Source organism: Eschrichtius robustus, chromosome 16 (genome assembly GCF_028021215.1).
Source record: "Eschrichtius robustus isolate mEscRob2 chromosome 16, mEscRob2.pri, whole genome shotgun sequence".
Taxonomy (NCBI): Eukaryota; Metazoa; Chordata; class Mammalia; order Artiodactyla; family Eschrichtiidae; genus Eschrichtius; species Eschrichtius robustus.
Window position 1 is genome coordinate 84,570,156 of NC_090839.1, and position 26,678 is coordinate 84,596,833.

Sequence of the window (26,678 nt, forward strand, 5' to 3'; positions counted from 1 at the left end):
GACATCAGATCTGTAAGTTTATTTGCTCAATGTACGACAGCTACATAATGACTCACATTCATGATATTCCATCACTGAGGAAAACTGCTAAGAATGGTCCGTGTGTGAAATAATTCCTTAGAGAAACACGGAGTTGGAAAAATCATCACTGATTAGACCTTAAAAATAGTTCACTGCATAACATGACAAAAAGCACAAAGGCTCATTCAGAGAACATATTCGTTGTTCTCCTACACTGTAATAATTATAATTTCACCATGACAAACACCAGACATTAAGATTAAGCTAACACTGGTGTTTCTTTTGCTTCCCCCCCCACCCTTAAAAACAAAATATATAACTGCATGTCACTATAGCAACATCCAAAACAGATCAATTTGTTACGATCACTATTTGGTAGAGCAAACTTTACCCCCAAAAGGGAAAATTAAATTAAAAAAACTTTAAAAAATTTGAAGACTTAATTTTTTTTTGTCATAGGAATACATAACACCTACAGTATAAGTTAATAAATTTCAAGCTACCGTATAGAAATACAACACTAGCATGCACAATATTGTATCAATAGAGTAATGGAGGAGTAATCATTTCACTGGAGAGACAGCATCATAGGCAAGTGCATTTCTTTAAAAATAAAGAAAAGAAAATAAACCATTCAAGCTGCTTAAATATCAAGTCTCCCATTCCCTCCTTCATTTTTAGCCCTCAGATATGGTTTTACCTTGCATTATTCTAAAAAGCAGCCAGAGCCAAAGCTGAAATCTAAAAGAAAAATAGGTTTTGTAATTCCAGTAAATCATTTCCAAATGCTACAAGGAAGGACACAACACTGCTCACTGGACATGAAGATAAATTAAGGAAAACCCCACCTACCCCCCCTCCCCCCCGCCCATCTGTTCCCATCCGTGGCATTGACCTTAGGCCCCTGCTAGGGCACAGAAGCTATGAAGCTCTCTTCTGTTAGTTCTCCTGGTAGGTCTGGTTAGTTGGGACTTCCGCTCTAGCGTATGGAGGGGGCCTTCGAAGGAAAGTCATGCTGGGTAAAACTGTGCCCCGTTACAGAGCATCGTCACACTCTGCTATCTTCACTGCCACCTGGATCCTGGTCAACACGTGCATTTCACAACTGGAAGCTCCATTCTGGTTTCAGCAAAAGCAACTGTCAGGTTTTCCTCAATTACTACTCATTCCTCTCCCTGCCTAAATAAAACAAAGAAACAAACAAGTCTGGTGTCATTACCTATCTCAGCAGTTCACGCCGTTACTGACCTTATAAAAAAGGCTGAATGCACATGCAACAGGTCGTGTGTTAAGACTTATCCAAAATGAGAACCAAGGACCTAAGGCTAACTGAAACAAACTTGTGGAAATAGCATCGTGGTTTCCTTCAATTCTAAAACGTGTACAGATGGCACAAATCAATTTCCAACTTCTATGCTTTCATTAAAAAGGAAAAAAATACATAAAAAAGTTTTGGTCAAATAGGAGTTAAGTATTTATTATCTGATAATTATTTTAGTTTATTTTCCTACAACGATTACTTGGGGAAGGATTGTTTTTAGGGAGGAAAAACTGACACACGAGGCTCCCGAAATTGGACAGAATGTTTATGAATAGAGCTCTTCCTTTAGGATTTTTCTACCAGTAAGCTCCTAGCACCTGAATTTTCACACACTGCACCACAAACTTTCTCAAAACGACCGCCAACTTCTACAACCCAACAGCTTTTCAACCCACCCGAGTGCATGCCCTGGGCACAAGGTACAGTAGGGAAGACTCAAGTGAGGAGTGAGACAGCAGTGCAGTCCCTGAGGAAGGAGCTATGGCAGCTGAAAAAAATCAGGATTTCTCTGGAAATATCAGCACAATAAATGACATACAGACCTGAATTTTCTCTATTTTTGTGGTGTTTAACGTTTCTATTAAAGTGATTAATCATTTTTGTGGTGGATTTAAGTTAAGAAGAAAGAAGGACAAAAATCCCACAGCCATCTGCCAAGCACCTATTAAACAAAACCTAAAGTAGCTCTGATTCTCCTCAGGCAAGCCTTTTGGCCTCGGAGATAGATAACAGCAAAACCAACCTGGATGAGGCTGAATAAGGATGTAAAAGCCAAAATAAGAAAAACACACAATCAATGGCTTGATGTCACATATGGCTGTAATGTAGAAATACTGTAAACTGCAATTTAGTGTTAATACTGTCAACTAATCAGAAACTTCTGAAAACTGGCAAGGCCTAAACCACAAGGATAAATATACCTTATGTTCTAAGTCTATCAGCTTGGGATTTTAACTATTCCATGTCTGGTAGAGTACACCCTGAAAAACAAAATGCACAGCTGAAACAGATGAGCTAGAAAGTACCCAGAACTTAAAAGACAAGAGCATATGTACATAAAAATCCTTACTGGAACCACAGAACTTACTGAATGAGGGCTATTCCGTTTAAGTTTTCTTTTCATCTTAAAACCCTATTTTCTAGCAATAAGTTAAATTAAGGACAGCTCCACTTGCATTAATCTACAGAACAGTCCATATGCCAGCGTGAGGCTGCTATTCCAATACCAGCACAGCTAGCCTGACTTTCCACTAGTGGTATTTTGGCAAAAATGTCAAAGAGGCGATCAAAGACAGGACAGGTCGTGGGTTTCTCCCTAGGAAGGTCATCGCTCCCTTTCCCTCCCCCACCCGACCCCAACTCATGGGAAAAATAAAGACTGCGGTAGTAGCATCAGCGTGCGCTGCCAGTCCAGCTGGGGGCCTTAATTGTTGCCTTCTCCACCGTCGTCGTCTTGCTGATCGCTTGTCCAGAGCGTGAGGTTGTCGCGGAGGAGCTGCATGATGAGCGTGGAGTCCTTGTAGGAGTCCTCGTTGAGAGTGTCGAGCTCGGCAATGGCGTCATCAAAAGCGGTCTTGGCCAAGTGGCAGGCTTGCTCTGGGGCGTTCTGGATCTCATAGTAGAAAACGGAGTAGTTAAGGGCCAGGCCTAATCTAATGGGGTGAGTGGGCTGCATGTGCTCCTTGCTAATCTCATGGGCTTCGCTGTAGGCCTTCTCAGATGACTCCACGACGGTCGCCCTCTTCTCTCCAGTGGCGACTTCGGCCAGGTAGCGGTAATAGTCCCCTTTCATCTTCAGGTAAAACACTTTGCTCTCATACTGGGTCTCACTGCAATTCTTGATCAGGTAGTTATCCAGCAGGCTCAGCACATCCTGACATACGGCCTCCAACTCCTTCTCTATTTTTTCACGGTAAGCACGGACCATCTCTATCTTCTTCTCATTACCGTCTGCAGATGTCTTCTGCTCAATGCTACTAATGACCCTCCAGGAAGAACGGCGTGCCCCAACTACATTCTTGTAGGCCACAGAGAGAAGGTTTCTTTCTTCATTGGACAGTGGCTCATTCAGCTCTGTCACCTATTAAGGAGGAAAGATAAAGAGCTGTTACGGTACAGATGATGTCAGTTGGGTTAATCATATCTTTATGCCACTAAAACACAAAGAGATCTACCAGTTGATTAAAGTAATCAACAAACAGAAGTTAGGCTGTGTGGGTATATGGAAGAGGGATGGAGAGGGAAGGAGCAACAAAGACGGGAAAAAACTGCAACTGGCTCAATGGTGCCTGAACCCCTGCTTTCTCCCTAGAGAAGGACACATAGGCTTATTATCACACAGCTGTTCCAGGAAAGAACTATCAAGTCTAACTCTTAGATGTAAAGTCAAAATTTGATCTAAATTACAAAAGGTCAACAGGTCTCTCATGCAACATTACGTACATACCAATCCTAAGGATTTTAAGTATAGATGGCTTATATATCTCATCAGTTCTTTTTAAGAAAAAAGAATGACAGCTTCTTCCTAACCTTGCCCTGTCTACCAAACATCAGTCCCATCCATTTTGGGTGAGAGTATCTTGCCTACCGGGTGAGAACATAGTCAGTCAACTTCAAGTTGACTTTTGAGAAACAAAGAAGTTTTTCTTATGTTAAAATAACATAAATTACGAACGCCAGAAAGGAAGTCAAAATTGGGGGCACGGGATTGACTCTGATCACTGACATATTAGCAACTTGGGGAACATGTGTTTGTAGTGTCTGAATACAACAGCAATAACATGGAGAGGTGAGCAAAGCACTTCTGAGCTGAGGTGGCCAACAGGAATTAATGCTTCTTTCAATTGTGCTAGGTTTTCATCATGCGAAACACTAAGAGCCTTGAGGACACTAAAGCAACGGCACACCAGTGTTGTGTATTTTTATGACTACCAAACAACTGCATATAATAAAGAAATTAAATCAAGTGACTAAAACTATTTAATTTATATTACCTGATTTCTGTGATGTCAGAGCCATACACCTCTAAGTGTCTGACAACCATACGAAACAAAATTTTACAAGAAGGAGTGATTGAGCCCTTACTTTTTTCCTATTCTGAGGTCACATTTTTATTTGTCTGGTTAACTATCGTATCTCAACTGGTACATACTAAGTCAACGGCATTATCAGAAACCCCAGATCATGAGCTCTTTCCTATGACTTACAACAGACTAGATGCTTTCCTCGCCTCATTCTCTCATGTACCCGCGCTCCAGTGGTAACATGTTAATTGCAAAAACCTTCATCCTTCTGCCCTTTGTTCTTCTGCCTCTGCCTAGAACAATTACCAGTGCTCCTGCCTGGAAAATACTTAGACAACTGTCAAGAACCAAGTTATACTCATGGCTTCTATGCAATCTTGCCCAGCTCTACTCCTCCCACCCCCAGTTAAACTGGCTACTCTCTGTTCCCTGTGTAGATCAACCACAGCATCCATGTAACATTATATTACTCAGAGATGTGCAAGGTACTGGGATTAATCCAGAAAGATAAGCTAAAGTATCTGGGGGAGGAAGGGCTGGGATTCCAAGAGACTTACCTGTGTATGGATCATTTATATTTGGTATGTATTCCTCTTTTATCAAGGAAGAGGTCGGGGTGGGAGACGATTATACTTACGGAAACTGGTTGTGTAATTAAAATAGTTCCTCTCAGATACAATCAAATCAGAATGTAAACCATACATATTAGTTCATATGCTTTGCTTACTAATTCTCACAACATCCAGCAAATAACACACACTCAAATTCCTAAGTTTTTGAGTGGTTTTTCTTATGCTAACCTCTTACTATGCATTACTGATTCTCCACTCTAACACTAGACAGCAACAGTAGCTCTGCCAGAGGTGGCCTAGGGGAAACAGATGCAGAGTGGGGGAACAGGGCTTTGGTTCTACTGGACTTCAGAGAAGAAGGAAACCAGCACAGAGGTGCTTTCTACTATCTGAGCGCCACCCCCCCCCCCACCGTGGAAACACTGCTTCCCCTGAATAGGAGGCTTATCATCTCACATCCAATTTTCCATATATTCTGGACTTTGGAGAAACTATTCCCAGCCCTCAGCCACTGTCACTCCTGTCAATTTCTGACGTATATGCAAATAACCCAGAAGACTGGGGCTTTCCAGTCCCACCATTTACTAAGTGACCTTGGGGACAAGCCATTTTATCTGTCTGGGCCTCAGTTTGCATACAGATTTCTACCTCCTTCATAAGATTATAAGGGTGTTATCAGATGAACGATAAAGTGCTCCCAACACAGTAAAGTGCTATAGAGATGTAAGCTATAGAGATGTGAGCATTTACTTTATTTGGCCAAGTCATGTGCCTGCGGGATCTTAGTTCCCTGACCAGGGACTGAACCCGTGCCCTCGGCAGTGAAAGCCCGGAGTCCTAACCACTGGACCGCCAGGAAATTCCCTTGAGCAATTACTTTTGAGAACAACTTGAATAACGTCCCTTCACTTTAATTCTCGCCATAGGCGGCCTCTGTATTTCTCACATCATCTAGTTTATCTTCTGCTCAATGCTACTAATGTATAAGAGATACTGTATCAAGTATCTCTTCTCCATTTCATGCTATTCTCTAGTCCTTAGCTCCCTTACATCACTTCCTTTCCATAAACTTTAATATCATATAGCCTGGAATAACTCCCCAGACTGGCTTTCAAACAGGCTGAGAGGCCTCTGTAGGCCTGAGGCCCGCATACCATAGGACACCAGCCCATATTCAGTGAATGTGCAGATACTGAAGACTAGCCGCCTCTAGAGTAACCTGATAACTGTCGCCAAGGCAAGAAGCCGCGGTGCCTAAGGCCACTGAGATTGGGTTCTGGCCTTTCCCCTAAATCATGCTATCCTTATTTCAAGAGCCAGCAACTATTTAAAGCTCAAATTACCTCACCAGTACTCTATACCGTTAGGTCTCCTCCTGCTGCAAAAGTTGGGCTAAAGAGCCCAAAGGTAGCCATTTGCCTCAGACAAACTGGAACATGGAGATTATGAAATGCCAACATCACCTTTAGATACAGTAACTCAACCACATTTGGGACATACCCAGATGTTCTCTGCCACTGAAAAACTATGTTAGAGGGGAAAACCTTTAACTCTAAAAAAAAAAAAAAGTCTGCTCAAAGGAACTAAGATTTCTCTAAAAACCTTAAATCTGAATTTTTTAAAAAAATCCTTAAGATCAAAATGACTTGTATGAGAGATAATCTGTGATTTTTACATTAAAATAAAATAGAGATCCCAACCATACTAGTTTCAAAAGTCAAGATAATTTTTTTAAAAGGTAAAAAAAAGTATCCACATAGCTTTCAAAAAAGGTTTAACCAAGATAGAATGCCTATTCAGTGTAGGAAGATGTGAGATATGTATCATTTGGGAAGCAAGGTAATGTCTTTCGAAACAGTCACTGAACTGTTTCTAAGAATGCAATACTTGTATATATGGTCCCCAAAATTTACTGTCATGGCTACTGGAAAATGTGGACAGTTTGCAAATTCTCCAGTTTTATGTTCTGGTTAAAAATAAAATTAAGGTTTCTCTTCTCAACTCCTATGATACTAGCTCAAGTTCAAATTTCTTTCAGTGAGTTAGAGCTGTTAGCAAAAAGGTTAGAAAAATCTGTTATTCTCACCAACAGTTTAAGAAATAAAACTCCCCAAATCCCAGCTGCTAAGGCATCAGATATTAATTAGTTATCAACTGTCCTCCCCTAAGAGTTGATGAGGAGACAAATCTTCTCCACCTAAGATGAGCAACCCTTGAGATTCTTGGAAAGCTATTTAGATGACTTTCTGACCCTGTGTGGTCTTGGAGTACCAAGTCATTCACAATTCTTCAACTTACCTATCGAGAACCTTAAATTGTGATGAATGCAACTTCAAATGTTTAAACTCCTTAAATGAAACTTGAATTAAGCTTACTTTACTTAAAATGTATTTCTATCAAGCAGAATCTTGTACAATAACTTATGATGGTAAGACGCCTTGACTTAAGGAAAGCTGAAAATCTCCACAAAGAACAAACTTACATTCTGTTCACATCCAAAAAATAAGATAGGAGGGATGAACAGGCAGAAAAAAGGATTCTTAGGGCAGTGAAACTATTCTGTACAATACTCTAATGGTGGATACATGTCATTACACACTTGTAAAAATGCACAGAATGTACGATACCAAGACTAAACCCCAATGTAAACTACGGACTTGAATACTAACGGTGAGTCAGTGTAGGTCCATTGATGGTAACAAGCATACTACGCTGGGATGCTGACAGTGGGGAGGCTGTGCGTGGGGGGAGGGGCAGGGAGCGTACGGGACCTCTGTGCTTTCCTCCGTGAACCTAAAACTGCTCTAAAAAACAGTCTATTAAAAAAATGAGTTAGCAGACACCAGGTATAACATTCGGTCCCATCAAGCATTTTCGGTCCTAGGAGTGCTATCACCTGAGAGGGCCAAGAGGCCATAAAAAGGGTAAATGCAGTGACTGCTATATATGAACACCCTACACCAAAAAGAAAAACATGACAAGGTGCAAAATGAGTACCAGTGTCCACGTAATGGACAGTTATCTATATACTGTGCAGGCAGCAGAATAACCCACTGCAAGTAAATGTGACACTGTTCTGCTTGCATATAATCAGTCATGTATTCTAGAGATGACCTGCTAAATCTCAAATCAAAATTTTTGAAAATAATCTGAAGTCATGTCTTGCATATGTGGGCAAAATGCCTTAAACTTGAAGTACAGTCTGTACAAAAAAAGAGTTAACACAACAGCCTTGAGACTGCTATCTTTAGAAAGGTCTGCTTGCAAAGTTGACCCTTGGCTAGCATCTGAGAACTAAGATTTTGGAAGGGTTCCCACCATCCCCAATTAAGAATGGCTCACTGTCCCTAAAATGTTTGTCCAAACAATGTGGTTTATGCTAAACACACCTGTTTTCCTTCTAGGAGTCTTGAATTTGGTATGTGCTAGGCAGAAAGTGCCTTTGTGAGCATCCCTCAATGGATGGCGGTGGGATAGGGAGGGTGGGAGGGAGGCTCAAGAGGGAAGGGGTATGGGGATACATGTATGCATATGGCTGACTCACTTTGTTGTACAACAGAAACTAACACAGTAGTGTGAAGCAATTATACTCCAATAAAGATCTATTTTAAAAAATACCAATAAACATTTTAAACATCAAAAAAACAAAACAAAACAAAAAAACCCTTGGGTACTGAGTCTCTAATGAGATTCCCAGCAGACATTTCACACACACAATCTGTGTGAGTCCCCTGAGAGAAGACTCTGGAAAACTTGCACCTGATTTACTCTGATCTTCGCCCCAAGCACCTTTTCCCTCTGCTGATTTAGCTTTGCATCCTTTCACTGTAATAAATCATAGCCAAGAGCACAGCTATATGCTGAGTCCTGGCAGATCACTGAACATGGGGCTAAGTCTTGGGGACCCTCAACACGTATTCAAACTCTGCCTGGAAAGCTCATCAGCTGGACTTTTAAAAGACACCAGCGGGACTTCCCTGGTGGCGCAGTGGTTAAGAATCCCCCTGCCAATACAGGGGACACGGGTTCAAGCCCTGGTCCGGGAAGATCCCACATGCCGCAGAGCAACTAAGCCCGTGTGCCACAACTACTGAGCCTGCGCTCTAGAGCCCGCGAACCACAACTACTGAGCCCTCGTGCCACAACTACTGAAGGCCGCACGCCCAGAGCCCGTGCTCTGCAACAAGAGAAGCCACGGCAAAGAGAAGCCCGCACACTGCAACGAAGGACAGCCCCCACTCTCCACAACTAGAGAAAGCCCACACGCAGCAATGAAGACCCAATGAAGCCAAAAATAAATAAATTTTAAAAAAAGAAAAAAAAAAAGGCTACACAAAAATTCACCAACTTAAAATAAATAAATAAAAGCCAGCAGCAATGACCCTGGATAAAAACTGTGCTGAAGGGAAACATTCCAGGAAGAGGAACATCCTAGAAGAATCATGAAACTTCCATGGCATATTCAGGGCCAAGCTCAAGGTCTCATCGATGAGAGGAGAGCTTCCTGAGAACCTGGGCTTTTCTGACAGCCACCAAATCCTATGTTCTTTTCACAACTACCCTAACAAGGTGGACATTATACTTTATAGGTGTGATGCAGAGAAATCAATAGACTTTTTCCCAAAAATCACACAGCAGGACAGGGACACAAACTCGGGTGCTCTGGTTTCAAATCCTGGGCTTTCTCCCATCCTGAGTCTCTGATGATGTAAACCTTGCAACATGTCACAGAGAAAGGGCTAGTTTCTAATAGAGGCTGTACCTTGTTTTACTGCGCTTCACAGATACTGCAGTTTTTTACAAACTGAAGGTCTGTGGCAACCCTGTGTTGTCAGACTAGCAATTTTTAGCAATGAAATACTTTTTAATTAAGATATGTACTTTTCTACAACAAGGACGTACTGTATAGCACAGGGAACTATACTCAATATCTTGTAATAACCTATAATGGAAAAGAATCTGAAAAAATATATGTGTAATTGAATCACTTTGCTGTACACTTGAAACTAACACAACATTGTAAATTAACTAAACTCCAATAAAAAAAGATGTACTTTAAGACATGCTATTGCAGGGAATTCCCTGGAGGTCCACTGGTCAGAACTCCGTGCTTTCACTGCCAAGGGTCCAGGTTTGATCCCTGGTTGGGGAACTAAGATCCCACAAGCCTCACAGCGGCGCAGCCAAAAAAACAAAAACAAAAACAAAAAAACCTTCCTAAAAGGAATTTAAGACCAATCAGTAATAGAAAAGTGAGCAAAAGGAATGGACAATTGAAAAAAAAAAAAAAAAAAGGAAAATATAAGTAGAGTACTCAAATTCATTCATTTTATAAATGCTAATTTTTCTCCAATCAGACTGGCAAAACTTAAACTTTGATGACTCACTGTGAAGGCTGATACTGTGGATAAACAGGCATTCTCATCCATTGTTGGAAACCATAAATTAGTACAAACTTTATGGAGGGCAATTGGGAACAGCTATCAAAATGACAAATACTAAGAAAACTTCTGCCTCTGCCATTCCACTTCTAGAAACTGATTCACCGCCATCGTTTGTAGCAGCTAAAGTCTGGAACCACCTAAATGGTCCTCGATGGAAGTCTGGCTATATTATGATACATCCATACAACAGAATTCTAGGTAGCCATTAAAAAGGAATTTCTATGCTCTCACTGTATTTCTAGAAGGGTCTGAAAACAGAGTGGCTGGGAGGCAGTCAAGGTTGAGGATGTTGAAGTTTGACCTGTTACCAGTAGTACCTATTCAAACAAACCCTCTCCATAATTTACCCAGTTAATCACATCCACAATTAAAGTTCAAAGTCAATTATGAAAACCAAGTTTTCAAAAAAAGCTCAAAGCCAGCAGTTTTATGTAAACAAGTTTACTGATGTAAATAACTCAAACGCACATCTGCTGCTTTGTGCTCACCACCTCACTTCTACCAAGAATACCTTAAAAAACAAAACTTAGTTGCATAAAAATCTTTCATTATATCTTTATACAGATCAGGGCTGATATATAAAATTCACACTATAGATTTCAGCCCTGTTTCATTGAACTAATTACTAATTCTAATATTTTTCCAGTTTATTCCCTACTTAATTTTATGGTTTCCAAATATTACTTGTCCTTTCCCGTGGTTAGATTTCTTATACTGTATCACATCTACTGCAAGGACAAGGACAATATTAGTAATGCTTATAATGTGCATCTTTGTTTCATTTTGAATTTAATGGAATACGTCCAGTGTTTCATTCTTAAATACCAACTCTTTGTTTAAAAGATACTTCTATCATGTTAAGAAGTATTCATCTATTCCGTATTTTTCTAAATAACTTTTGTAGTATCAAAAATGAGTTCTTCACTAAAATTATAATTCCTCCTTGGCCCTCCATATAACCCTTTATGATTCAGTACTGTTATTTCCATTTTAAAGTTTAGAAAATTAAGGCTCAGAGCCAACGAATGGAATGCAAATCTCATGGCTCAAAATCCCATATGCTTTCCACTATTATGACTGGTTCTTAACCAAGGAGGAGCTTTTTGTAAAACACTCTCCTTAGCAGCCCTAACCCTCAAAGATTCAGTATTGCATAGGATCCACACGTCTATTTCTCCAGGTTAAGAACTGCAGGACAATGTTCCTCAAAATGTTGAGTTACCACATGACTCAGCAATTCCACTCCTAGGTATATACAAAAGAAATGAAAACATAAGATCCACACAAAAACTTGCACACAAATGTTCCAAGCAGCATTAGTTAAAACAGCCAAAAAGTGGAAACAACCCAAATGTCAACAGATGAAAAGGTAAATTAAATGTAGCATTATCCATACAATGGAATATTATTCAGGCATAAAAAGGAATGAAGTACTGATACATGGTACCACATGGATGATAATGAAAATATTAGGCTAGTGAAAGAAGCCTATCACCAATGACCATATATAATGATTCCAGTTACATGATATGTCCCAAGCAGGCAAATCTGTAAAAACAGAAAACAGATTAGTGGTTGCTTAGAGCTCTTTTCGTGTGTGTGGGGGGAGGGGAGGCAGGGCAGAGGGCAGTGACTGCTTGCTAATGGGTACAGGGTTTCTTCTAGGGAGGTGACAATGTCCTGTATTTAGATACTAGTGATGGTTACACAACTCTGAACACACTAAAAACCAGTGAACTGTACACTTCAAATGAGTGAATTGTATGGTATGTGAACTATCTCAATAAAGCTATAAAGATAAAACTGCTGCAACTATGCCAGTCTATATAGCACTTTCACACATGTCAATAATTAGCTTATTTGTTTGACAAGTTCAGAATTCCAAATACTTCATGCTTCATAACATGTGGGCTCTTACAAAGAAAACCCACTATAATAGAGCATGAACCTCTACCTCTTATTTAATCCTCCTCTTGTGCCTTCAAATAAACTATGTAGTTTGACGTAGCTTAACATTTCTCAATAGCCTCGCCAAAAATGAGAACGAAAGCGTTATCTTTATTGCTCAGATATAGTTAAGCAAACTTGAAAAGGGATAAGAATTTTACATTCCCTACCATGGGTATTCTTCATTATGAAGCAATTCAATTCTGCCACTATGGGGAAAAAAGGCAGGAGAGAAATATACTAAAATAACAACTTCTCAAATTACAGACAATCCACACACACAAACACATACCAAAGCAGTGCTCCCCTCCCTCTTACAGACCCTGCTGGGTGGTCTTCCAACCCTCTACTTGGACACCTGTGAGAATTCAGCCTAAATCCACCTTTAGAGAGTAAGATCAGAAGTACCTGACTTCAAGATAAAGCTAAGTTTATCTCCCCTAAAACTGCCAGTCGCTAGCCTTAAGAATTTTATTTCTTGGGGCCAGAATCACTTCTTCAAACAGATAGTCCTCATACTCCTAGGTCTTCTCTACTTAACTGTTTCTATGACCTGGATACAACTCCCCTCATCATCCGGACTCTTTCCCCCCAAATTTGCCAGTACTCTTTTGTCAGTACTCTTCAGTCTGCTACTTAGAATACAACACTTCACACTTTAGCCGGGCTATTTTCTGAATTCACCACAAATGAACTAACATTTATAACTGCTAGTTTTACCACAGATCTGCTTTTTTTGGGGGGGGGGGCAGGGGGAAGAAGGTAAACAAGCTGGTGTATTTGAAAGCGCTGTATAACCTATGATACAGTGCATTTTAAAAGCAGCTCTATTTAGATATCATCTACCGGGCAGAGGCCAGGCATGCTGGTGAACATCCTACAATGCACAGGTCAGCCACATAAAAGAGCAAAGAATAATTTGGCCCAAGTGTCAATAGGGCCAAGGTAGAAAAACCCTGCTGCAAGTCATCAATACCCAGACCCAGGTCTCGCAGTCTTCCTCATATTACACACTCCTCTGCTATCATTCTTTTCCAACCACCTAAAACGCACTTCCAGAACTATGAAGAAAAATTCTCTATGTCATCTTTTAAGCCCTAATTCAAATACTACACTTACTTCCTGAAGCCTGAAAATTCCTCAGGCAGAACTACTGCTTACTCTGTGTGTAACTTTCACCTTGCAATTATACTGCTTATATCTAATGCCTTGTAGTATAACTGTATACCTTTCTTTTTCCTAAAAGGACTAAAGTCCTTAAGGGCAGGTAGCACACTTCACTCATCAGTGAATCACACCACAGTACCTAAACTGTCACTTCAGAATGTTTAAGTGACATGAATCTACATAGGCTGTATCCAGCCCAGACTGTTTGCATAAATGGCCCTAATAACTCCTTCCAACCCTGTGTATCTCTCCTTCCTTTTAAATGATTTCGCAGCTCCTTCCATCATGAACTGGAATATATTTCTCCAACTCTATAATCTGAACTTGATCATGAGACTTGCTTTGGCTAGCAGAGCATTAGCAAGTATGAGGTAAGCAAAGGCCTGAAAAGTGCTTGTGAATCAGGGCTCACTGCTGGGAACCTTCCCCAGGCAAAGAAGCCTGGGTTAACCTGGAGATGAGAGGCTATGTGAAGAGGCCTTGGCCTCTTCATAGCTCTTCCGGCCCCACAGGAGCAAGTCTAGACCCAAACTACCTGGCCAGGATAAAGAACTGTGATAATCAAGAAATATTTGCTTTAGGTAGTTTGATACAAACAAAAACTTAATGAATATTAAGATGGCTATTGTTAAGTGCCACCTGCACCAAATGTAACGAACAGTTGAATTTTAGGGTCAAGGTACAGGACTTGAAGCAAAAACAAGGCCACTTCATTAGCCGAGATTCCACCCATTGCTCCAGTCTGATCTCACTTTTCAACAACCGGGACAAATGCCAAAGCTCTGCAGCTCACCATTTAACCTCACAAATCAGGAAATAGATATACTATCCTCTAGCACTCCCTTGGCTAGCAATCAAATAACCCTATTCTAAAAATTAGTTAACCGGAGCCTCAACTAAGGAGCCCACCTGCCGCAACTAAGACCCGGTGCAACCAAATAAATAAATATTTTTAAAAAATAAAAATTAGTTAAATCAAAATTAGTTACGCAGGTTCTTATACAAGCCCATACTGACTCCCTCACAATCATCTTCTCTTTCATGTCTTTTCTCTGCTTCTAAAATTTCTTCTGGAATCAATGTCATGTTCACTTTCTTTGGGATTGTTTACCTGTATCCAGACCTCTGGCCCTACCTCCTTATCCAAGGCTACTCCCTCAAATTAATTCTAAACAACAGTTATCTCATCGATTCTGACAACTTATCCCCAAACCACATCTTTGACCTCACTCACAACCATTCATTTCTTAAATTTTTATTTTATATTGGAGTATAGTTGATTTACAATGCTGTGTTAGTTCCAGGTGTACAGCAAAGTGACTCAGTTAGACATACACATGTATCCATTCTCTGCAGTCTCTTCCCATACAGGTTATTACAGGATATTGAGAAGGTCCTTGTTGATTATTTTATGTAGTGTGCATACGTTAATCCCAAACTCCTAATTTATCCCCCCCCTGCCCCACCCCCAACCATTCACTTTAAAATCAAACTGCTGGGAGTCCCTGGGCAGTCCACTGGTTAGGACTCGGCGATTTCACTGGTCAGGGAACTAAGAGGTGTGGCCAAGATAAATAAATAAATCTTAAAAATAAATAAAGCAAAAAGAAACAAGCAAAATTAAATAAAAAATTTTTTAAAAAGGGGAGTTCCCTGGTGGTCTAGTGGTTAGGACTTGGAGCTTTCACTGCCGTGGCCTGGGTTCAATCCCTGGTTGGGGAACTGAGATCCTGCAAGCTGTGCGGCACGGCCAAAACAAGTAAAAAATAATAAAACCAAACTCCTACCTATCCTTCAGTTACCAGTCCTCACTTCCACCTACTAGACTTGCTCTTGAGCCCTCTCCTTTTTTCTCAGCCCCTTTCCTTTAGGTTTTATTTCCTCCTTGTAAGGTTCATCAAGATCCATCAAATTCAATTATTTTCGCATTAGTATCAACATTCCTATGCCTTGTCCTTCTGCTATACCATCTCTAAAACACCCAAATGCTCAATCAATAGAACCACCCAGCCTGCTTTCTACTCTTATACCCAAAATATGGGGCGGGGTAGGGGAAAGGGAGAGAGACACCAAAAAAACTAGCTTGTAGTCACTACAAATTAAGGCTTTTTAACCTCAGCCGGGCCCTTAGCACTCACTGCCTGGCAACCCTTGCTCACTACTGCCTCTTCAAAGGAAAGTGACCAAAGGCCTATACTTGACAAACAACTGCCCCTACCACTGCCGCCTCCTCCCTGTATGCAAACAAGATGTTTCTTCACTCTCAAGATATTCCCATCAGTTACTCTCTTTCCTGTACTTTCCCATTAACATGTAGTCCAAGTTGAGGTTTAAAATAAACGATGCCTTTTAATCACGTTTCCTTCAAAATCAAGTTTCTGAAAATTAGCCTACACTTGTTACCGTTTCTTCACCTTTCATTCACTCCTCACCCCATTACCACTGTCATCAACTGTCTTCCTACCTCACATAGCCCATGTTCTCTTACGTCTTATTTTTTAATTTTTTTAATTTTTATTTTATTTTTGGCTGCATTGAGTCTTCATTGCTGCACTCGGGCTTTTCTCTAGTTGCGGCGAGCGGGGGCTACTCTCTGTTGTGGTGCACGGGCTTCTCATCGTGGTGGCTTCTCTTGTTGTGGAGCATAGGCTCCAGGCATGCAGCCTTCAGTAGGTGTGGCACGTGGGCTCTAGAGCGCAGGCTCAGTAGGTGTGGCGCACGGGCTTAGTTGCTCCGCGGCATGTGGGATCTTCCCGGACCAGGACTCGAACCCGCATCCCAAGCACTGGCAGCCGGATGCTTCACCACTGCGCCACCAGGGAAGTCCCTTTCCTAATTCGTAAGGAATCTAACACTGCGGACCAATCCCCCTTTCTTGACACTCTTGTCCACTTTGTTAGCTTTCTTTCTTGGTTTTCTATCACCATCTACTTAAGTCTTTTCTTCCTCATTCCAGTCACTACTGAAGTGGGATCCCCCAGGGTTCATTTTGACTTCAACTCTCAATTTTGCCTAGGTGACCTTATTATGCCTGGTAGGAGACTCCCACTAGAATGTTAGTTCTGTGAGGGCAGGGGATATCATATCCTCCAGGTCTGAGACTAGAACCTGGCCGTTAGTGGTTCCTAAATAAATGTTTACTTAATGAATAATAAGTAACACTGAGTGCTTAACCTGTGCCAGGCCGTTTTAAGAGCTTTTCATGAATTAACTTGTAGCCATGCTGCTTCCACTTACCGCCACTTAAATGTTTCCTCAAACACAGCATGACGGCAATTGACTTGATCTTCTCCATCATTTCTCCTTCCTCCTCCTATCTCCAGCCATCAAATTCTCTCTCTCAAATCTGCCCTCACTGCCCATGTCCTGGTCCTCATACCTTCAGAGCAGACCCTGCAATACTAATCAGTCTTGTCCCTCTGCCACACTGTCGTCTTCAACTTCCACACTGCTGCCAAGGTTCTCTCCAAACCAAAAATCGGATAACGATCCTCTTCTGCCTGAAATCCTTCAATGACTCTCCAAAGCCTAAGAAAAAAACCCAAACTCCACAAGGCCCTTCATGAACTGGCCCCTGCCCCTATTTACCTCTCTGGACTCATTTCCTAACATTCTCTCAGTGCAACCAACAGTGACTGTTATCAATCATGCAACAGATTCTGCTCCCTGTACATTCTGCAACTAAACAATGCTATTCCCTCTGCCTGGACATTCCTTCCTCCAGCCTTTTCCCTCCCCTCAACACCCCCCCCTCACCCCCCCCACACTGCTCTGCTATCATTTCTCTAGGAAATCTCCCCTGATGCTCAGGGTGACTTCAGTGTCCTCTGATACCACAGCACTGGGCTGACCTTCACCTTCTGTGTGTGGAATGTTCCCACAGACGTTCAATAATCCCCTCACAACTCTACCTTCCCTGTGTGAATTCTGGATCAGTACCATTCACTTCTTCCACTGCCTAGAACATCTACAAAATATTCACGTTAACATTCTTTTCTTCCTTTGATCTTCACTTAAATCCCCTCAAAACATGTTTCCACATTCCAGTTTGTGAATTCCACACAAGACCATATTATCTTTGATGAACAAAAAAGTCATTGCTTCCTCCCATTTCTTTCAAGTGAGGTATACTCTTCCATTCAGTGTGAGTGGCATCCTTTCACTTCTTGGCAATTCCTGTAAGACTCCAATGGCAAAACCATGGTACTTACCTCCTTATACTAAAAATTGCAAGTTCTCCTTTGTTAAATGGTATTTAAAACACACCACAATCATGGGACCAAATATTTTCTAAAAGAAAGATTACACTTATATTGAGTATTTCATCTTAAGGCTGCCCTAAAGAAGTTTGTTCTGTATTAAAAACCTGGATTACATAACAACCCTCTCAAGGACAACCAAATGGAAAAATATTAAATATACAGCAGTTTGAAGGAATTTCAAAGCTTCTGCAAACAATGGAACATTGACTAAAATTAATGAAAACAGATCATTGAGACAAGAGCTAAAAGATTACCAGTATCCATGTATACACTTCACCTATGACTCTTTTTTGTTTTTTTAAAATATTTTGTTTGTTTATTTTTGGCTGCACTGGGTCTTCATTGCTGCGCACGGGCTTTCTCTAGTTGCGGCGAGTGGGGGCTACTCTTCATTGCAGTGCGCAGGCTTCTCTGCGGTGGCTTCTCTTGTCGCGGAGCACGGGCTCTAGTCACGCGGGCTTCAGTAGTTGTGGCTCGTGGGCTTAGTTGCTCCGCGGCATGTGGTATCTTCCCGGACCAGGGCTCGAACCCGTGTCCCCTGCATTGGCAGGCAGATTCTTTACCCCTGCGCACCAGGGAAGCCCTATGACTCCTTTTTGAAAACTAAAAAACCTTTTAAAAGAGGCTGAGATTTAGGAAAAAAAAAAACTTTTAACTCAAGCCTTATTAAGCGAATTACTTAAACATTTCCACCTGTAAAATGGGACCATCACTTTATAAAACTGTTGTGAAATTAAATGGGAAAAGTATAGAAAGATGCTTCCCAAGTGACAGTAAATGTCCAACTATATTGCAATATTTTAATCTGAGAGTGTGTAACTTAAAATCTTGTCTTCCCAAAAATATTATAGTCAGTGCAGAAATCCATAGAACAGATGTGAAAAAAGTCATACCCAAAAAGTACACTAGGTTTTCCTCTGTGGTCCAGATGCGTAGTTTAACTCATCAACATTTCAGGGTAATGCTGTGCCATAACAGCTTAGTAAATTATAGTACTGATGTGATTTTCACAACAGATGTAAACACTTGCTAAAAAGCTAGTCTTAATCATCCTTCATTAAAAAATATATATATATTTATACAGCCGGCCAGATTACGAAGAGAAAAACATGATCAAAATGCAAGAGTACCATAAATCCAAAATAAGAACTAGCTATAATTCACTCTGTTTTTGAGAATCTATATGCTAGACAGAGTTCTAAATAAGTAATGTTAATAGAAATATATTTTATGCAATTTTAAAGTTCAATTCATTACTATAGCTGTCTGAAGTTTACCATGTTGTTTTCTCTTCCTCAATAAACGGTTCCAAAAATCTAGCCTTTTTCTGCAGGACCTTCGAATGGTAAAAAAATAAAACGGCAGTATACTCACCTAAATTATTGATATCATTAAACTAGTCAACTCCATACTTCTGAGCATGGACTTCAAACCCAAGGTGTCTGGGCCCAGACAGCTAGTGTATGTACTTATCTATCTACCTACCTACCTACCTACTCATACCTACAACCAGTACCATGATGACTTCAAGGCAAAAATGATTTTTTAAAAATGCTTGGCAAGCAACAAAACCGAACAAAAGCAAAACTTGTTTATCCACATCTCCCTCAACAAATCAATTGGGTTTTAGCACTTCTATCGGATTGGTGATAAAAGCCAGAAATGACAAAAGATATCAGCCTTTGTTGTCCCCTTCCCAAAAAAGGCAGTAAAAACGAACAGTCCTGTAATGATAAAACCTTTCTCTAAACCTACCTGACACGGCACCAATCTTTCCTCTCCCCAGTCATGACCGATCCAGCCTTTCCTCCTCCTCATGAGCAAAGGCTGATGGGAAGCAGCACTGGGATGTCAACTGAAGAGAAACACTCCTCTTAAAATCAAGGAAAAAATTAAATTATCTGCCACCTGGATTAAATGCTTTAAGCAAGAAACTACACTTTGAGGTTGCCAAATCTGAACATAAAGAGATCTTGCTGGTAATTGGAACATCTGTAGGAAATAAGGCGTAATTTTAGGTCAATAAAAAGCCATCTTGCAAGATGGTAAATACCAAGGGGACCAGAACAGTAGTAAAGTATATAGATACAAGATTGGCCAATATGCTGACAAATGGTGAAACTGGTTATTATGGGGTTGTATCATGCTATTATCTTTATTTTGCATATACTTGAAAGTTACCATATTTGCATATACTTGAAAGTTACCATATTAGTTTTTTTTTTTTAATTTTTTAAAAAGGTACTCATTCCAACCACAAGAAAGCAGAAGAGAGGCTTGCCACAAATAAGCTTGCAGTTAAACTTTCCCCTGTTTCAACCTCATTTTCTCTTTCTGGAGCAGAAAGGGCAATAGGGTATCCTTGAACTTTGAACGATGTGTATGTAGTATCTACCCAAACAATTACATCTTCCAAAACTTTTGAGATACATACCAGTACTAGTGATGTTTTCAAGTTCCTTAAAAATTCTTAGCAACTCTTTCAAAAATTCCACTTCTGGGTCTCTGTCCTAATATACAATCTGTGTTGAAAGCTTTAGCCACAAAGATATTCATGGCAATATTATTTATAAATTTGGAAACGGCCTAAATGCTAAATAAAAATTAAATTATGACACACCCACAGGATTGTTCAGCCACTGAAAATACTAATAACAGAAGAAAATATCCTTGAAATATCAAGTTGAAAAAGCAAGGTACAAAGCCCTGTAGAAAGACATGATGGAAATATCCCTGCATAGGGAACTATTATGGTGATACGTGTCATCTGTCTAGCGTCCTAAAGGCCAGACATTTTTGTCATCAGTGGTCTGTCCCACTGATGACAGCCTTCCAAAAACCAGAGTCCCTTAGAAGATCAGAGCATCCCAAAATCAAGATATTCTAAAATTTTTCTTCCCTACTCACTTGTCCCCACCAGCTTTCCTTGTCTGCAGAATGCTATTCTGCTGTTCTTATCCTATCTTGTTATTTCTCCTTATCCTCACGCATTGGGTCATTTTCAAACTACTAGACAAAAAATCTAGTGTCTAAACTTTAAGTCTCTATTTTTACTACACAGATGTAGCTAGAAAGACCAGAGGTGAGTCATATGTGAAGAGTGGAGTATGATTTGAAAATAACATCTATCCACCGGGTCTAGCCATGCCAGGCAGGCCCTCATGTAAGCATGTCCTGGCGGAAGTATGGGATTGTTTGCATGGCGACTATCCATGCTGGGCTTCTGCTGCAAAGACATACTCATTCACTATTTCATGTTAGACCCATACAAAAGGAGCATTGTGTTGAACTGAATGGTACTGAATTGAAACAATTCAGTCAAAAATATTTTAAGCTTATTTCTACATCCTTAAAGTACTGGCACCATAGGCAACTTTGTTTCCTAGATCTTGGTTATTTGAATATGGTAGCTTAAGTGCCATATTAATAACTCCTTTCAGAAAGCTAAAGAAGTTTTAAATGATCTCTCTCTTCAAAACAAACCTTCATTTTTCAAAGCCTTCCTCTTGTTACCTCTTAGCCTTCTCTCACTTCTCACACCACCACAGCTGCTCTTCATACTCAGCGGTGGGGGAGGGTGGATGAGGGATTCCTCTTGCACTACCGTCATTACATGTTCAGCTGCCCACTGCTGTCACTGTCATATCCCCAGCTCTGGCACCCCTGTTCTAGCAACAGAATTATTAAGAGGGAAAAGCTGACACTACACCTGGGTCCTACTCACCAAGTTTGGCTTTACACCTCTCCAAAAATAAGGTATCACTTCAAAGATTAAAAGGATGAGACCAATGAGTTTATTTGGAATTTTTAAAAAATGTCATATTAAAAAATCTATATATGTAAGAACACTCATTTCTATCTACTTATTCACAATGCAACTAATGCTATGCACCACATTAACAGTATTCAACTTAGGTAAAGAAAAATCTACCTCTGTGGGACACTCTTACAAGTGATATGCTGATGAAAATTTGGTTTAGACTTCACGAGTTCTTTTAAAAGGAAGAAAAAAGAAAGACTCATGCAAAGTCTTACAAGATTTACAAATTTTTATTGTTTCAGCAAAATCATGGAACCAAATAAATTTAACCACTTATTTTAAAATTAAAGCTTTCTTTTGGGAATTTTTGTTGATCACTTTTCATGTACCTGTTTTATTACGACTCAAATTCATAAATTAGTAAAATCAAAATTTCAAGTGCCAATCTAAAGCAAGATAATATAGTCTGGTACTAAACCAAAATGATAGGTAATACCTAAAATGGAATTTGGGGAAGACAGCAGAAAAACGATTATGAGAGGAAAGGCCATAAGGCAGCTCATGTTGGTAGCCTTTATAGCCTAGAAAGACAACAAATATAGGTTCCCTATAATTATAGTCTCGAATATCTGGTCAAGCTCTAACAAACAGAGCTTAGAAAATAAGACAAAAGACAATGGTTTATATGTGATTTTTTTCCCTTTGACTCTTAAACATATAAAGTGGTCTTTGCTTCTTTTTTTCCACATTTCATGGAATCTGGTAGGAATACAGAAAGAATCAGATGCCCTGCCAGATAAAACTGTTAGGGCTGGTGATATTGGAGACAAGAAGTTGTTCCTGGCAGCCTCAGAAACACCAAAACAATGTATTTAACATCTTATTTAGGAGAAGCCCATGCTTGAATAGCTCAGCACTGCAGGAACCGGTGGCACACAGCAGGGCAAGTGTGTCTAACAAAGTCAGTCTTGGGGTGGAAAATGAGTGATAAGAGAACACCAGCAAAATTCCTATAATCTCCAAATAGTTAATAGTTGGCTCCGATTTCAGGTAAATTGTTCTTATTAATTTGTGTGAGCAACGTATAGTTTTTAAGCTCTGTAACTTTTTAAATGGAAATACAAATCTAGCCAAAATAAGTCCCCTTTTCAATTTATGCTGAAAGGTTCAGATGTTAGAAAACAAAGAGAAAGGGATACTGATTACCACTGGCTGTGAGCCCTTCATTATTGACACATTCCTGAATCAGTAATGTGCTGAAATCCAGCCAGCTATAGCCAGACCATCATCATTTTTAAAATATCATTTTCCTATTTTTTCTAGAGGTGATGGCTGCACATCATTGTGAATGAACTGAATGCTACTGAATTGTACACTTGAAAATGGTTAGTTTATGTTGTGACTTTTACCTCAATAAAAATAAAATCATTTCCTCCACTTTTTAATAATTTAGAGTTTGGTTTAATAAATAAATAAGGCTTCCTCCAAGTACTAGGGGATGAAATCCTCCCCAGGGTCTGCAGTTAATCCAAAGAACTGTAATGAGGATGCACATTCGGCAACATCTTTTATCTCAATATAATCCAAAAGATACATATGAAATTGCTTAAATAATTAGAAAAGGCACTTAAGAGTCATTTCAGTTACTGTGAAGGTTAACGTAAAAAGCAAACTGTCATCTGTATTCTTTCCACCCCAAAGAGAACGACTGAAACCACATGACTCTGATTATAATAATGGCTGGCAGAACTCCACCTCTGAAGAGTCTACAGAGGTGTCATTACTCCATTAGTGATAATGGCTATTGATCTAGCCTCCTGGAAGAGCTAGTAGGAAAAACAGAATATTTAACATGGTAAAAACTTTTTAAGTATATCGATTCCACTACGAAGACTTTTTTATATAATTAAGATAGCCTTTTGCCACTAATGCCTCCCAACACACCTGAGTTAAACTGCTTAACCCAGTAACTTCAACAAAGTTAGTAGCCTAGAAACTTTTCTGCCCCCCCCCCCGCCCCCAGGCAAGTACCAGTAGCCTACTTAGAATATTAACTTCTCAAGAGGCTATTAAAATCCAAAGGACAAGTCAGTATTGTCTAACAAGTAGGAAACATCTAGGTGTTTGCTCTTTTTAGATACAAGCCTACACATGTGTCTTCAAAGACTAAACTTCCTTCTTTCCTCCTTTCCAGAATACACCATTTTATCTCTATCCTGGTCAGCCACCTACAACTATCATAGGTCCTAACTCTTTACTACTAGGATAACTTCATCAGATGCAAATAACTTTAATCACGCTAGCATCTGGATGACTTCAGCCTTAGAAGAGAACTCAAGCGGTAGGACTGAGTATTTTCTTTGTATCTTCCTGTATTTTCCAAATTCTCTTATGAGATGATTTTTATAAACAAAGGAAGAAACAAAGTTTTATAAATAGTTACCTTTTCTAAAGCACCTACTATATTTTTTATTTAATCCCCACAACTTTTTCAAGCAGGTGTTGACCCATTTTACAGATGAGGAAAATGCAGGTCAGAGGTAAGCCTAATTCCTCAAAATCACGGTAAACAGATTTGGAAAAGGTCTGCTGTATTTTATAAACTGTTTTTTCCTCCACACTCAGTTAAGGAGCAGAAACATAAACACAGCAAAAGAGAACTTTCCCAAATCCCAAGCTAAGTTGTTCGGTAATAGAGTCTCATTCCCTAACATTTACTGAAAATGCCCCAGTAGGAAGTCATAATTTTTTTTAAGGTTTTTATTAAAACCTGCCAAGTTAATAATTCGCAATAAACCCATGTATACAGCTCACCCCTGCACTATGAGCATAAAACATTCTGGTTTAAAATTTCTATCTTTATTCCTTCATTGCCCAATTTTAATAGCCAGACAAATGTTTAAAAACACGACTGTATCTTATAAACTTTTGAGAAAACTACAAACAGGAAGGTGAACAGGCATAGCTAGACGTCCCTGATTTGCACGTCTAAGGATAAATGAAATTCTTATTTGGGGGACCAATTCTCATCCGGTGGAAGATAAAATGCTCAATTCCACCTGGCTTATCTGCTAATTTCTGCATTACCTTGGACAAATGCCATTTGCATACTCCCTACCAACCCATTAGGTGCACTGCAGCCTCTGTGTCATTGTGTGTGACATCACTGGGTTGCTATGGATATAGGAGCGAGGTCCCTCGCTTTCCGGTGAAACTAGAAATATGGAAAAATTAGAAGAGTCTAAGTAATGTGAACTAAAGATACTGATATCTGCTAAAGTGCAACTTACATCATTTGAGCTTTAAAGACAGCAACTGTGGCAATAATATTAATACAGCAGTGCTCCAAATTTCAGAATCAATTCTCTTCCTTAATGAGATAAAAATCTTCTTTGTTAATGTAGCTGGCTTAAATACACAGGCATCAGCATTGTCATCTTCTGTCAACCAGTAAAGTTATTCAAGAATTAACCTGTAATACCTATACTGCTTCATTAAAAAGGTTTAACAGGCAAGGTACACTCCTCCATCCGCTGCACACTGGAGATGCGTTTTAAAACCTTTGTTACATAAGGCAGGAAGTTAGATATGAAAACAGTGGGAGACCGAAATCATTAGATAATTTTACATTTCATTTAATAATGCTCAATACTTCCCCCATCCTCTAATATCAAACTGGTTGACCACCCATTAGATGAATATAGTGTTACTGACAAAATGGTGCAATACAAGCAGGAATCTGCAAAATGCGACAACTGGAGATCAGTATTCTCTTTTCATCAGCATTGAGGATGCGCTAGTTTTTTGTTTTTTTTTTAAGCTTCAGATGCATCTAACAAAACAAATTAAAAAAAAAAAAAGAAAAAGACTTTTTCCCCTTTAAAATAACTCCTCCCAGCCTCCACCCAGTCTAGGCTCTCTGCAATACGACAAATGCAGAATCTTCTGGAATGACTTGATACTGCCTCCCACCACCGCTTTGTTTGCAATATCAGATCAGAGAATATTTTTTCAACTTATAGAAAATTCGACAGATGTGTGCCTATATTTAAAAAAGAAACGGCATATCTCACAAATTGAACCAGTCAGCTAAATTCACCACCTTTGTTTTAAAGACAATACCAACACTTTTCAATACGAAAGCCGTAGGAAAACATGGAGATGACATATTGAGAACAATCAATGAAAACGCTAGCGAGACAAACGTTCCCCCTTCCTAAAAGCAAGAGGGCTTGCTTTGGGGCATGCAGAAAGAGGAGCCTTTTGTTAAGAAAAACGTGAGCAAGGAGGTTTCGATTTTGCACCACTGAGCCCAGGTTTTCAGGACAGCCTACATTTTTCCCGGGGAGGTCCTAAAGGATCTGTCTGGAGAGGCAGTGGGAAGATTTGGGGAGGGGGGCAGTATTAGAAAACCGGGAGACCTGCTCAGTGAATGGGAAAGGCGCCGCCCAGACATCAGGGAGAAAAGAGGAACCGCATCCATGCGGTCCCCCGCCCCCACAAGGCCAGGCTGGGAGGAGGGGAAGTGGGGCACAAAGGATGCGCACAGCCCCTGCTCAGGTCCCCAGCAGACCCGAAGGCGCAGCGGCCAGAGACCCCGCTCCCGAGACCAGCCCTGCAAGACCCCGCCCCAGCGCGGGCGCGTGGGGAGGGCCGAGGCGGCAGCGCCGCCGGCCCTGGGGAACGCTCGGGGAGAGGCCGCGTCACACCCGGTCCTCAGCGCTCTCAGGACCCTCCCCAGCCCTCTCTGGGGCGGCCAACCTGCAGGAGCGACGGGTGACTAGTCCCCAGGTCGACCCCGCGGAAGCCCGCGTCTGCGAAGGGGCTGGGGCGAGGCGGCGGGGAGGGGGGAGGAGAAACTCACGTTCTTCATGGCCGCGGCCATGTCGTCGTAGCGCTCCGCCTGCTCCGCCAGCCGGGCTTTCTGCACCAGTTGCTCGCGGTCCACCATCTTCACGGGCTGGGTCGGGCCGGGCGAGGAGACCGGGGCGGCCTGAAGGGCTCGGAGGGCGGCTGCGGGCGCGGCTGGAGCCCGTGTGCCGGAAGGACCGACCCACGAAGCGAGCGGCTGAGGCGACGGCGCGAAAGCTGCGGCTCGAGCTGCGACCGCGGGACCGGGCGCGAGGTGGCTGCGGCTGCTGTGCGTGCCGCGGGCGGACAA

At 40.8% G+C, this 26,678-nt stretch overlaps 1 protein-coding gene across 1 annotated transcript; it reads right to left on the bottom strand.

Moving 5' to 3' along the window:
- Positions 1 to 26,678, bottom strand: YWHAG (tyrosine 3-monooxygenase/tryptophan 5-monooxygenase activation protein gamma). The gene is made up of 2 exons (XM_068565517.1): positions 26,382 to 26,678; positions 1 to 3,422 (listed from the first exon to the last, which is right to left on the bottom strand). The coding sequence occupies exons 1-2, from the start codon at positions 26,466 to 26,468 to the stop codon at positions 2,766 to 2,768; spliced, it is 744 nt and encodes a 247-aa protein (XP_068421618.1). The 5' UTR covers positions 26,469 to 26,678; the 3' UTR covers positions 1 to 2,765.

Excerpts from the sequence above, each read along its gene's own strand:
- YWHAG (XM_068565517.1), bottom strand. The coding sequence starts at position 26,468 with ATGGTGGACCGCGAGCAACTGGTGCAGAAAGCCCGGCTGGCGGAGCAG. Across the intron at positions 3,423-26,381 it reads TGGCCGCGGCCATGAAGAAC|GTGACAGAGCTGAATGAGCC; the intron begins GTGAGTTTCTCC and ends CCTCCTTAATAG.